Genomic DNA, 15,387 nt, shown 5'->3' on the forward strand with positions numbered 1-15,387 from the left:
ATTCAGATTTTAAAGCTATGTTATCTATGTGAAACCATGTTATGATCTTTACAGGTTTTTTGTGTCTTAACTTGCTTACTTTTCTGAGCTGTACATTATTTTACTGAGGTTTGCATTATATAAATCCACATATTTGCTATGTTCCTTTATCCCAACACCAGTAAAAGTCTTTCATTTTCCTACAGGTGAATTAAGGAAGATTCCCCATAGTTAACAAAAAAATTTACATATAAATTCTAATACAGGCTCTGGACGTTTTGTCTGAAATTCTCTTTTGAGAATTTGGTTTTACTTCATATGATATTATTAGTATCCTCACTTTAATTATAGATAAACCTAATGTAGAACTGTCCCAGAGGCCTTTGGGTAAGATATAAACATTGATGATACAGAAATTCAAACTTCCCAAAGCCAATTAAGAATATTACAAAATAAAGTTAAAACCAAAGTAAAACCCAATAAAATCCAATTAAATATTAAAATCAATACCTAGGAAATGAGATCTTATACTTTATAGGCATTTCCAGAACAAGTAGAAATTTTTCTATAGAAATGTTATTTCATACAAAGGGTATTTGGTGGAAAAAGGAATTTTCCTATTCAAATGAGTTTTAGAAATGCTAGGTACAAACAAAGGTTGGCACCTATTACAGTATGTTTTGAACATATGGGAAAAAAGCTTACAGATGCACAGTCATTAAGGTTATGATCAACCCTGTTCCCCCACTGTCACCACCTTACTTATTTTCTTGGAGCACATTAAGAACTAGTATTCCTGAGAATGCTGGTCTAAATTCAAATAAAGAGAATTTTGATATTTGGAATGTTGTATTTTGAGCATTCAAAGGAACTATAAAAGTTAAATGTACAATATGAAAGCCAATCAATTTAGAAATGCATTATTATTATTATTATTATGTCTATTTCGTTATTCATTATTGCCCTTCTGTTGACCATCAGGATGCCCAGAAGGAAACATAAATGGGATCATTGAAAGAAGTGTATGCACATCAACAGAATGAGTTGGTTTTTAATTATGATGGTCATTTTTCATGGGGTTTTGGATAGTCTTGGCAGTACATCAAGTAGTGATTATGTTTTAAATTATTATTTTTCCTTGAGGAACCCACCCTTATGGCTCAAAACAAAATTCTCTCAGAACAGTATGCACTCATTTCAACCTATACTTTTTCAGCTCTTCATAAATCTGTATTCTAATCAATTTGGGAGATAATGGCTCCATATTCATGGACAAGAAAAGTGTTATGTCTCTGAAAAATTAACATCTCCGTTCAGCTTAAAACACACACACACACACACACACACACACACACACACACGTTAGATTTGAGGTTTTAGTTATCTTCCAATGAATTAAAACACCTGATTGAATGTATCAAATAATTATTCAACTCCTCACATATATGCTCTGAGCTGCAAAAAAGTTCTAGAAATTATTTACCCTTGTCATTTATCCACTACCAGCCCAGACTGAGTGTTACTCTCTGCTTTTCCATCTCTCTTACTCTTTTAACCCTTACCATATGTAACCTTTTGTAATTTATTTTTTGTTTAAAGCACACACAAACCTATGAAAGTTGGTGGCAGAATGGAAAAAGATCATGTTTAGCAAATAAACAGACTGCATTTAAATCTCCCTTTAAGTAAATTAACTCTTCTAAGCCTTAGTTTCTTCATTTGTAAAATGAAGATAAATTGAAACAGCCAGAGTATTTTTGTCCATCAGTAATAAGATACTATTACTTAATGGCTTGAATGTTAAGGAATTTATTACCAATCACAGCAAGAAGTCCAGAAGCAGAGTAGTTGAGGGTTGATTAAATTAGAAATTACTGATGTCATCAGAGACCCAGACACTTTCTATCTTTTTGCTCTCCTTATGGTTGCAAGATGCCTGTTCACCCTGAGCATTGCCTCCCTATGAAATAAGATCCACATGTGGCACAGGGCAAAGGTCTGTCTTATGGCCCTTTGTCGGAGTGAGGTCTCCCACCCTTACCCAGTAGACTTTCCTTTATGCTGTATTAGATACAGCCCAGAGTTATACACCACATAGCAATGCCTACATTAACCACTAACGTGGACCACAGAAGTATTGTGAATGATTAGGAAGAATTAAGATTTACCTCAGGGCTGAGGAGGGGACCATGAAGCATAACAGAACCTAAATAGAATATTCTGTTGGCAAGGAGAAAGAGAAAGAAGAGGAAGAAAGGGCAACCGGGTGTAAGTGTAAGATTGGGGTGAGAATTAAACTCCCTGACACTTAAGAACTTCTCTATTATTTGTACTTGCCTACCTGCCTAGATGGGTAGGGGTAAGGAACATGTCTAGTGTCCTTTGTGCATCCCCAGGAACCAGTATTTGCCTCTCATAGAGAACATGTTTGAGAATGTGCACAGACCCTAATGGTGAAGCTTCTATAATCAGTAAGGCATATGGTGAAAGTTGCTTCCCCACTTTCTCACCTAAGCCATCTTGTCACAATTGGATTCATGTTGAAGACAGCTTCATGGTCTCCCTGGGGCAAGAGGCAGACACTTTGGGAGAGACATCAGATTAAATGGATGCCCTTAGAAATGGTCAAGATGAATAACATAGAATTTATATTTTGGACAGTTTTCTCAACTGTAACTGTGGAATTAGGTGACTTGAAGGGCTGACACAGCATTGAAAGCAAAAGGCGATATGGTTCCTGTCTCCATTTACAGAAAGAGATCATATTTATGGAAGAAGGCCACTGAATTAACAAATACATCACATTCTGGAAATTTTTTGCCATAGAGGTTGAAAAGAAGACAATACATAATGATAACTATAAATATAGACAATTTCTCAGAAGCCTATGTTAATAGAAGGATTGTTATTTTCCATTTTCTGATCTCTTCCATCCATGGATGCCTTGAGTAATCCTAGACAAAACACAAGTGAATGTAGCCAGCTGACCAAAATGAATGCAGCCAAGTGAGAAGTTACAGAGCTATGACTTGGGGCAGTATTATGAATTGAACTGAGATGGAGCTTCAGCTCTCCAGTTCAATCATGGGCTTGGAATATACTCCAGAGGGTATTCACAGCTAGGCAGAGATGATGTCAGATACTAGTTACAGAAATAACAAGGGTTGAGTGACTCATGACATATCATTAATCCCAACCCCAGGCAATCCCCTGGCCCAGAAGCTATATTTTATTGGATGTAATCAAATGGAAATAAAATGGGTGGTGGGATATAATAATGAGGAGTTAGGAATGTTAGGGAAGAAAAATAAACTAGCTTTGAGGATTTAGGCAGAAAAAGATGAAATAATGGAGAATGTTAATATACATATCTGGAAGAAAAATCTCCATAAATGAAGGAAAACACACAGGGAACCTAAAATGCATTCCAAGGAATAGAACAATTATGGGTAAGTGTGAATTTCTAAAAATATGCTTTCTTTGGGAGGCTTCCATTTCTAATAAAGAGTATTCATTTTAAGATTGAACAAGTTGACCTTTGAAGGATTCTTCTGGGCTTAGGTTGTTGGGGAATAAACATAACATAGACACATACTCTCTCTCTCTCTCTCTCTCTCTCTCTCTCTCTGTCTCTCTCTGTCTCTCATCTTCCATTCTTTGGTGTTTTTTTCTTCAGATTCCTCTGCATCTCACAAACCCAACCCCATACCTTACCAGGTCTTTAGAAACATTAACTGATTAACATTCAAAAAATACATCAAATACCAGCTAATTTGTTCTTTCAGTGATAAAAAAAAATTTTTTTTTGCATGCAAATCCAAAGAAATGTTTCTAGAAATTTTTTGAAACTTTTATGACAGAAAGCTTTAGTGTGACTGAGGTATTTATCTACTAGAGTCTACCATTAAATCTTATCTAGTTCATGTATCCATGGGAAGTTCCCTCCTGAAGTTAGTAACACTCAGTGAACTGTTCATGAAATAGACTCAGAACCTGCACATTATGTAATGATATTGGATAGTCAGTAATACATTTAAACAATTTTCTAGATAGCACACAAGAAAATCTTCTCTACTCTTTAATAACATACCATTTTCTGCAGGAGCTAGCATTTTTAATGAGTTATCCAATAATTATTTGCATTCTTCACTTTCTTTAGCTAAAGCAGCCTCCCTTAAGCTTAAAAATCATATAAATAACTGTCTTTTCTCCTTCACTGTCACTGCCCACCCCCATTTTTTAATGCAGCAAAACCTTTATTACAATAAACTTTCAGGCAATTATAAATGGCAAATTGATTATCTAGCATCAGGAACTTTCCAGAATATTTTGTCAGCATTTCTTCCTTCACAAAGACATTTGTGTGTTTATTTTTTTTTTATTTTTATTTTTTTTTGACATTTGTGTGTTTAAAATGCCCTATTTTTCCAGCAGAGAAAAGTGATTATGAAAACCTACTTAATCAGCCTTTCATGCATTTACTAGAACTCTATAGAATTCAAGACTGTCATCCTTTTGTTATGCTGATGTTTGGGTGTTGTGACATGCATATAAAAATAAAATTAAGCCAATAGGCTTATCCCATTTTCTTTGTCCTGTATGTTTTCCCTGGGCAGATCTTGTCTATTTCAAAGTTATTTTGACTGTTTTCATCAGTTTGTCATTTTTTAACTATTTAAAAAATGGTGGAGACTTACAGAGTAGAAATCAGAGAAAATATTTAATGTGGAAAACCAAAGCTTCCATTGTGTGTTGATGGTCGGCCTGTCTCAAAAGTTATTTATTATTAATTTTAAAAAAAATAACTTATCAAGGGGCCCCTGGGTGGCTCAGTAGGTTGAGCATCGGACTTCAGCTCGGGTCATGATCTCGTGGTTCCTGAGTTCAAGCCCCGCATCAAGCTCTGTGCTGACAGCTCAGAACCTGGAGTCAGCTTTGGATTCTGTCTCCCTCTTTCTCTGTCCCTCCCCCACTCATGCGTAAGCGCTCTCTCTCTCTCCCTCTCTCTCTTTCTCTCTCTCAAAAATGAATAAACATTAAAAATTAAAAAAAAAAACTTATCAAGAAGTAAGTACTTCCAATAACTACTTAAATGAAATAGGAATAGTTTGGCTTCCACTCCTGCCCTCAGATTTCTCAAGTGCCTTGATTATTACAATTCTTATCACTTTACTAGAGTATTTCAGTTCTGTTCACAAAGGTTTTAAATTTTGATGAAGTATATGTATTTTTTTCTTTGTTGTTTGTGCTTTAGCATCATATCTACAAAACCATTGCCTAATCCAGGTCACAAAGTTTTAGCCTTATGTTTTTTTTTCTAGGAGTTTTATAGTATGATCGCTTATATATAGGAGCTTAATCCACTTAGAGTTAATTTTTTTATATGATGTGAGATGGGTTGGATTAACTTCATTATTTTACACATGTCTCTCCAGTTGTCCTAGCACCATTACTTGAAAATATGATGCTTTCTGCAATGAATTGTTGTGGCACCCTTGTTGTAAGTCAATTTGAGGATAAATGTGAAGGTTTATTTCTGTACTCTCAGTTTTATTCCATTGATCTATGTCTATTCTTATGCCATCAACATACTGCCTTGATTATTGGAGTTTTGCAAGTAAGTTTTGAAATCAGGAAATGTATGTCCTCAAACTTTGTTCTGATTTTTTGGCCATTTGAGGTCCTTTACATTTCCATAGAAATTGCAGGATCAGCCTGTCAATTTATGTAAGAAACCAAGTAGGAGTTCAATAGGAATTGACCTTGTAAATAAATTTGGGTTCTAGTGCTATCTTAGAATGTTGAGTCTTCTGTTCCATGAACATGGACTATCTTTGCATTTAAGGTCTTCTTTAATTATTTTATTATTAATGCTTTATAATTATTAGAGAATACCTTTTGGACTTTTTTTGTTAAATTTGAATTTATTCCTACAAACTCATTTCACTTTTGAAAGGAGAATGCTTAGCTTTTCTAAACATTTTTGACTTGGACAAACATGACAGAAAGGTTGATTTATACAACAGAATAGCCTTAAAGACTCAGACTTAAATGATTGAGTTGTGAAGTTATAATCATACTCTCTGCCATTTTCATTATCTGAAAATAAATATTTAAAAAATAAAGGTAGTTATATAAGAGAGATTTTATGAAGATTAAATGTAGTAATACATGTAAAATCTGAAGAACTACACTTGGCACTTGGTAAGCAGTTATTGTTATTGTTCCAATGCTCTCCTCCTTCTATTCTCTCTTCCCTAAAATGACTGCTAGGGAGCCACAATTACATTTGGTATTATGCCACTACCTTACAGTATGTTGAGGCAGAAGGTTGAGAATAACCACATAAGTTGTTGAACTCCTTGTTCTCCCACTGTTGAAAAGATTGTCTAGGAAGCCACCAATGTCTTCCTTGCTTTGTAGGAGTCTAAGTATAATTTTGTTGGTGTTTTACAGCTGGCCAGTTGGCTGGAAATTCCTCTGTTGAGATGTATCGCCAAGTGCTCCTGTCTGGTTGTCGCTGTGTGGAGTTGGACTGCTGGAAAGGACGGACTGCAGAAGAGGAACCAGTCATCACCCATGGGTTCACCATGACAACTGAAATATCCTTCAAGGTAGAGTGAATGAATATTTCAAACAGAAGAAGCTAGAAAGACCTAAACCCTTTTGGATAAAGCCTCCTAAGGTAGAAAGTCCCAGTGGTTACAATTAAGTCCATGGACTTAATTGCAATTTCAGAGGCTAAAATTTAGCGGTGTATTTATGGGTAATTAGCATCATTTCATGGAGAACTGTGGTGTCTCAGAAGTACTGCCATAGAGAAGACTTACGGGATTTGGGCTTATATTAGATGATTTGGGTGAGGATTCAAGAAAGTAAGGTTTTGCTATAGATTGGGTACTGCCAATAAGCAGAAATAATCCTGTGATTGTGTATCGTAATAAATCCTATCTAGAAAGCAAGACTACAGCTGTATTTTATAAGGAACTTCAGCCATTCTTATTAGCAGGAATGAGGGTATGTTTGGTCATCTCCCTTCTCTTTCCACACATGGCTCCATCCTACATCATAAAGGGCCTAATATTCATGCATATGGGCACAGAAGCCAAATTATTCAAGTTATGTTCACATCCCCTACAAAGAGCCATCCCCAGGAGCTTGGAATCATTTGGGTGGACAAAATCTGGGGTCCTAGGTACCCAGAGAACCATCTGGGAAAAGGGTATATGGACTGTAGGGGACATGTGTTTTTTTACTGACTCAGGCTTCTCACCTCTTTGGAAGTGAACCAGAAAAGAAGGGCCAGAAGACAACCTCTAAGGCACAACTCCCAAGGCATGAGCCCCATGCCTGCATTAACTGGGTCTCAGGGAAGAACTGAGTCTGGGTCACTAACCCTTGCCCTAAGCAACCAAGGAAACAGTGCAACTATGTGGCTAGCTAAGGAAGAATGGGGACAAGGCCATTGAGAACGGGGAGGTCAGTGTGCTGAGACACCAAAATGTTGGATGAATTATATGTTAATGTGACTAAGATCGGTGACAAAGCTTTGGACGAAGAAGGCAGTGAAGCATTTGCCAAAGTCTTTGCTGAATGAGAGAGAGCTTAGCAGATGGCACAAGAGAGGAAGTGGTAAAAGCTGGTTGGGCTGTCTTATGAAAACTGGAAACTCAAAAGTAGCATTGGGGGCAAAAAAAAACCAACAAAAAAACAAAAAACTCACTCTCCAGTGTTTAGCCCCAGGACACCTGGGATGTGAGAAAATAAACAGCTATCACTTGAAAGAGAGTAGCAAAAGAGAAGCAAGATTTTCAAGGGATATCCAGGTTTTGACTGAGACAAATGGATTTACTAATCAAAGGTATCATATTTGACAGTAAAAAAATGCATTCAGAATTGATATCATTAGCACCTTAAAATATGTTTGCTATGATGTGTCTAGGGAATTTGACTTTTCATGATTTCTTAAACTTAGGCTACAATACAATAGTTAGAAATAAATAGCACCCTTCACTAAATTTTACAACAAAGTTTAGTATGAAAGTGACCTTAATTCTGATCAAATCTTTAAATTTGTATCTGCTCCTGAAAGGGAGAACTCTTAAGTTCTCTTGGTTTTAATAGAAAAATCAATGGGTTTTTGTTTCATCTCCATAATCCCCCACTCTCCCAGCTTCTGCCATTGTCCTTTGTCAGCTCTCTAAGATCCAATCCTAACCTGGTTGGGCTCTTTGAGAAAATTGGGGGACAGATGACCCTGGTGCACAGTGAGTGCAATTTGGGCTCATCTGTCTGTTGATGGATGGACATAATCCTGGGAATGGAGACAACACATCCTAATGGAGCCTTTGCTGTGCTAAGGGATGAAGGCCTTAGTCACTGCACTGAACCACTACAGGAGGGCCCTCCCACCACCCCCCTGCCCACAGTCCCCTCAGAGTCCATATGGGGAGCAATTATATACTCTTAAAAATTTATAATCCTCAAGGGTCATTGAGTTCCAGGATGGGAAGATAGGTAAACACCAAGCACATTTTAAATCATGTTTATTTTATGTAGAGCATTGGCCTCTTGATCTCAGCCATTAAGTTGGCTTAGAGTGGCTCTCCCTATGCACCTGTCTATACAAGTGGTTCTTCAGTCACATCTATAACCCCAGAATCATGGGCTTATTGGACATCTTTTCGTGGTCTCTGGAAGTAAACACATCCACACATTTTCTGACAGATACAGAAACTAGAAAACGAAATCTAGCCCAGAATACTGCTTCTTCTCTCTGCCTGACAGAGTTGGGGTTGGGGAATGACCAAAGAGAGCAGGAAACTCATTTCCCTGGTGGCTGGTTTGTCCAGCCCTGCTTCTTGCTAATGTGCATTTGCAGGATAGATTAATCTTGCTGAGATGTGGGTGGGTGGGTGGTGGGTAGGCTAGTATGGCTGTGGGTAGTAGAGATGCCAACCTGTTTTGTACACAAATATACAGAGCAGGAATTCTCTGAATCAGGACTAGGTAGTACTGGGGTGAGACTCGTGAGGTACCTCACCTGCAAAATTTAAGGAAGCATTTGCTCTCAGTGTCATGTACATGCAGACTTGGCACCTAACAATGAGTGTGTCTTTACATTTTGCACTTAGGCCCCCCACTTGCCTCACCATAAGTCCCAGCCTGCTCTGCATGATTGTTGGTAGGTAGGCTGCTTTCCAGAAACCACTGTGTATGTGACATTGTAAGAAAGGGTAAAAGAGAAATGGGGGACAAGATCCTGTGTGATCCATCCCCCATTACCACTTTCCCCGTCACTCACTTGGCTACAACTCTACTGGGCTCTGCTATTGCTTGACCGTGCTAGGCAAGTCCCACATCACAGCCTTTGCACAGGTTCTTGGCCTCTTCCTGGAATGTTCTTCCCCAAGGTATCTGCATGGCTCACCTGTTACCTCTTTGAAGTCTTTCTCAAATGCCACCTTCTCAGTGAGGCATACTGGGACTACTCTCTTTAGTACCGTAACAAGCCACCTTGCCCACTCCCACACTCCTGATACATTCCCCACCACCACTTTATTTTTTCTATTTACCAAGTGGCACTTTATCCCCTCCTGCCACTCTGCTTAATTTCCTTAATGATTATGCTTTTTGTTCATTGTCTGTCTCCTTCTACTAGCATGTAAGCACCACAAAGATAAAACTCTTGGTTATGTTCCCTGATCAGTCCCAAGCACTTTGAAAAGAATCTGGTGTATAGTAGGTGCTCAATAAATGTGTATTTTTTTTAATGAATCTTCCCATCCCAAAGCAAAAAGACAAATTACAGCACAGCTTTCTATTTTCTTCCTTGCCTCTGTTCATCAGATAAATGAATTTGGTCTTTCTCCATTTTCACGTGTGACATTCCATGTATGATATATTGGTGGGCAGTGAAAAGATTCTCCAAATGTTTGCCAGTTTTAGATATCCCATTTATTTGGACTTGACCTTCATGGTGCAATTAGACTGTGTTCTGTAGCCAAAGCACATATTGCAGCAGCAAAATAAACTGATTACAAAAGTTCATCATTTTTATGTCATTACCGTTTATCTGCTCTCAATCTATGTAATCTGAGAAACTTCTGTGTGATCTATCCCCAAAAGCAAAAGTTCCTATTGGCATTTACTGCTTATTTATTATATGGGCCAAAATAAAAGGTTATGTTCTGGGAAAAGGGACATGCTATAATTCAGTGTCTTCATGGAGGACTTTTTATTTTGCACTCCAGATTTATTTATTATTTACCTCATATATCTGCTGTTCTAGTTCCTTGCCTCATTGCCTTAGCCTTTCTGATGGTCATGACATAATAATTCGCCACTTGGCCTGCATTCTCTGTGCACCCACTCAATCTTCTTTCTCCCCACACTGACCACCACCACCCCCGGGCTCCTTCATCCCCAAACTGCTCCTCTTTCTCCCCTCAGGCAGTGCCTGTGTTACCAGCAATTGTATAAGATGGAAAAGTTGGTAATGTGATAAAATAGATGATGAAAATATATTCAATTTGAGTATGTGGTTAAATCGAGCATTTCTGAAAATAAAGCTCTGAGAAAAATAATAATTTCGGATGCAATTTAACAGCTACATAAATGCTCACATAAAATGGATATCCAAATACATCCTGCTGTTGTCTGTCAGGGATAAAGGATTTCAAGGGCAGTTTTCCCCACTGGAGGTTAGTAATTGAGCCATATGGTTTATAGATTATTGAATCCAGTGTTAGAAGTCCCTGAAAAACAGTTTTGGCTCAATAAGGAGCAATTGAGCAGTAAGGTACTTTCACATCCAGTGTCCACTAATGATAGCTCATATGTAAGAACAAAACTTAAAGCCTATGACTGGCTTTCTCATCCTTGATAATCATGCACACCATACAAAATATTCCAAAGCCAAAAAAAAATGAAAGTTCTATAGAAGAACTTATAGATTTTTCAGGTGTTCCCAGCTAAAATTATTAGATGAAATCTAGTAAATGTTTTCTTTGGCTTTGAAGGTTCAAAAAAGGTTCCCTAAGCTGGTGGCTAAAGTTATGGTAGAGGTGGAGAGAGATGGACAGAAGAAGGGGGAGAGGATGGGAGGAAAAGAGGAAGGAGACTGTAGAAGTTAAGAATGCAGTTCTGGAGCTGGTGCCAGGGTTCAGATACCAGCTCTCCCTTGGACTGGCCACAAGATCTTGGAGAAGTTCCCCTGTCAGACCTGTTCTCTTTCTTAGGAGCAGAATGGAAATGACAATAGCACTTACCTTCTAGGGTTGTTGTATGCATTCAGTGACCCTACTCAATACACAGACATTGCCTAGAACCATGTATAGCAAGTAGTGAGTGCTCTGTAAGTGTCAGATATTGACATTATGGTTGAAATATAAAGGCCACACTTTAGCTTTTGTTTCTATCAATGTAATGGTTGTGGTATTATATATGCAAAGAATTCTTATAAATCAGGGTGAGGGTTGGGGGTTAATGAAGTCATTTGTAAGGCTGCTATGGTAGAGGCTGTAGATGGCTTCCACACAAAACCCCGGGTATTCACTTCACTTCCAGGAAGAAACCGAAAGTTCAAACTAAATACAGCCCAGCCTTTGTTAGAAGCCCAGTGGGAGCTGAGAAAGGTGTCCTAAGTTAAGGGCACAAGACCAGGATGTCTGAGGCAGGCAAAGAGGAGAAATAGGAGACACAGATTGGATGGTCTAGGAACCCCCAGAGCCCAGCTGTGGTTCAGGTCATCTCAGCAGCCTAGCTGTGGGAAGAGAGAACCAGACCCAGGGAGCCAGGAAGTTGGAGGGAGGCACAAAGTCCTCACAAGTTGCAGGCCCAGAAAAACACTCACATTTCATTTGCCAAATGTAAAGAGAGACAGGCCCTTGGCCAGAGGCAAAACACCCTAAGAGAGAGGGGTTCTCACCTTCAGGCCTGACTCTCATTGGCCCAAATTGACCTGATGGGCCACGTCTACAATCAGCCTTCATTAATAAAGACAGTTGCAGTGGTTCTCAAATAGCCAAAGGCAACAGTCATCCTCGGAAAGTTATCAAAGACTGATTACACTTTTATTTACTTTTATATTTGAAAGATTTTTTTCTTTAATGCAGCACTCAACCTTGATTGGAAATTTTGGCCATGAAATTGTTCAAGTTAACTGAGCTATTGTGTATGGAATGAATATTCAAACTTCTTTAATAAAAATTGCATTTGCCTGTGGTTACATTGAATTTTAAGCTTTGCTTATGCCAATGATCACACTAGTCCAGGGGTTGACTACCTACCTTCCACAGGCCACATTCAACCTACCCCCTATTTTTATGAGTTAAGTTTAGTTGGAACATAAGCACATCCATGTGTGCTTTACATATCATTCATGGCTGCTTTGAGTCTACAAAGGCAGAGTTGAATAGTTGCCATAAAAATCATATGGCCAGCAAAGCCTAAACTATGTACTCTCTCACCCTTTATAGAAAGTATGCTGACCGGGGCGCCTGGGTGGCGCAGTCGGTTAAGCGTCCGACTTCAGCCAGGTCACGATCTCACGGTCCGTGAGTTCGAGCCCCGCGTCAGGCTCTGGGCTGATGGCTCAGAGCCTGGAGCCTGTTTCCGATTCTGTGTCTCCCTCTCTCTCTGTCCCTCCCCTGTTCATGCTCTGTCTCTCTCTGTCCCAAAAATAAATAAACGTTGAAAAAAAAAAATTAAAAAAAAAAAAAAAAGAAAAAAGAAAGTATGCTGACCTCTGAAATAGTCAATAGAAGACTGAATTGGAACACAACTGAATAAATGGTACTTCTCTTCTGTTAAGAATGTTAAGAGTTCATTCATTTATTTGAAAATATTTAGTGAGTGTCTAGAATATGCCTTAGCACTTCCTAAGCCTTAGGAACAGAGTCATGGAGCAAACTGAGTGCTTACTCTCAAGAAGCTAGTGGAAAGAAATGCTCTTAATAGTCTAGTGGAAAGAAATAGACAAAAATAAATACACAATATGGTACATGGAGACATGCCCTTTAAGGCAACATAAGTAAGTATTGAAGGAAAGAGGGGGCTAAGGTATGCTATTTTCAGCAGGGTGGTGGAAAAAACACTTTAGTAACATGACATTTGAGAAAAGACCACCCACCCAAAAATAAGGGAGTAAGCTTTGCTTTCAGATAAGAATGTTCCTAACAGAAATAACAGAGATGAACAAATAAATGAAAGAGATGAACAGAGATAAAATCATGCCTGGTGTATTTGAGAAAAAGCAAGAAAAGGTCAATGGATTATATCTGGGTGAGCAATGGGAAAGGAAATGTGATGAATTTAGAGAGATAGCAGGTGCCGGATCTAATAAGGAATTTGGATTTCACTCTGTGAAATGGAAGGCCAATGAAAGTTTTACTCCAAAGGAGTAAAATCATCTGACTCATGTTTAAGAGCAATCACTGTGGCTGTGATATGTAATGTAGGGGGTAAACATAGAAGCCTCTGCTAGGTTTTGCTGCAATAACAGAACACCCAGAATCTCAGTGGTTTAGAGCCGCTCAGTGGTTTTCTCACTCAGGTTAGATGTTGGCTGTTGCTCAGATGAATATTGTCCGCAATCCATGTGGAAAGAACAGCCCAACATGTAATATCACTGGGCTCATGGCAGAGGAGAAAGAGAAATGGCAGAATCACATGATGGCTCTTAAAGATGTCATGTTCAGCAGGTCATTTTCACATGCATTTCACTGGCCAAAACAAAGGACATGGCCATGTCTATTGCCAACAGATCTCACAGGAAAGGATAGTGACTCCGTGGTAATGATGATGAAATCTACAGCAGCAGTTATTGCAAAGATTTTTGGGTCAGGATGATAGAGGTAGATGTGCTGAGATGTGATTATATTCTGGATAAATTTGGGACTGGATTGCTGATGAATTAGAAGATATGAGAGAAAGAGAGAAGTCAAGAATGGCTCTAATATGTTTTGCATTTAGCTGATACAATGGGGCCAAATTTATGAAATCAACAAAATCTAGCTCCTTTTTTATTCACACTCAACACCTACTTTCTTTATAATATCTATTTGCAGTTCTTTTTACAGCTTATATCTTTGGTGGTTAAGATCATTGGCTGCATGAGAGTTACTGCAATAGTAAGAGCATAAAGTCTAGAGTCAGATATATTTTCCTGGGGTTTCTTGGATTCTCCTTTTTGTGACCCTGGGCAAATTGGCTAATATCTCTGAACCTCCATTTTACAATCTGTAAAATGGTGGATAATGTTTTCCTTAGAGAATGTTTATAGCATGAGTTAAAATATGTGTCTGGAACATAATAAATGCTCATTTTTTAAATTATTTTTCATTTTTAAAAGAGAGAGAGTGTGTGTGTGTGTGTGTGTGTGTATGAGCAGGGGAGGGGCAAAGAGAGAGAGAGACAGAGAATCTGAAGCAGGCTTCGCCCTGTCTGCACAAAGCCTGACACAGCAGTCCAACCCATGAACTGTGAAATCATGACCCAAGCCAAAGCCGGATGCTCAACTGACTGAGCCACCTGGGCACCCTAATAAATGCTCATTTAATGGCAACTCTTATTTGTATTAATAAGAGTCTAAGAGGGAAGGTTTAAGGTAAGGAGGGAGGCACCAGCAAGGTAAGTAACCTGAGTTGATCTGAGAATAGATGCTCATCATGAGATGGGTCCTTTCCTTTTTCTCCCTGCATCCTCACAACAAGCTTGTGGACTGAGGCTTATCACCTTCACTCTACATATCAGCAAGCCAATGCACAGAGGCATTAAGTCATTTTTCCCAAGGTCACACAGTTTGTAAAGCCAAGAAGTAGGATTCAAATGCAAGCTGTTTGAATCTGAAGCTTCTGCTCAAATAAATCAAGAATTTCAAGTCTTGGTGTTGCTTGCTATTTATAGTGCACTTATTTTTGATGGCATCAACTATCATAAAAGTTAAACTGATAATGTATGAAAGGCAATCTGTGAATTCACTTCTAAGAAACAGTGAGAGTGATTCTTTTGCTCCGTACAGGGAAATTCGTCTCAGAAGATACATGCAAATGTAGTACAGAATTAGAAAGTCTTATTTATACTCTGCGGCCAGGGAAATGGCTCTCTCACATGGATATCAAGAAAGCTATGCATTGTTTAAGGGAGGTAGAGAAGATAGTGGAGAAGTCTTGGGCATATGGAATGAGAGTGGAAATTCTTACTTGAAAAGAGACTATGAAAAGATTAAATGCAACTAAAAGACAAAGGTATGAGTATACGAGTTCAATAAGGAAAACATACTGAAAAACTGATGCCCAAAGCTGCTGGATATGCATCGATATCTGGTCCTTCATACATTACTCTATGCAACCAAAGATTAAAAACAATTTGGACAAATGTAGGAGACTATAAAAATATGCATATCCT

General features: G+C 38.4%; 1 protein-coding gene across 1 annotated transcript in view; it reads left to right on the forward strand.

Moving 5' to 3' along the window:
• PLCB1 (phospholipase C beta 1) overlaps positions 1-15,387 on the forward strand; it is a 400,603-nt gene that overhangs the window by 293,669 nt on the left and 91,547 nt on the right. The window contains exon 11 of the mRNA XM_049649824.1: positions 6,436-6,593. Within this exon, the coding sequence (XP_049505781.1) occupies positions 6,436-6,593 (158 nt within the window). The remainder of the gene's footprint in view (positions 1-6,435; positions 6,594-15,387) is intronic.

The sequence above is a fragment of the Panthera uncia genome (assembly GCF_023721935.1).
Source record: "Panthera uncia isolate 11264 chromosome A3 unlocalized genomic scaffold, Puncia_PCG_1.0 HiC_scaffold_11, whole genome shotgun sequence".
NCBI lineage: Eukaryota > Metazoa > Chordata > Mammalia > Carnivora > Felidae > Panthera > Panthera uncia.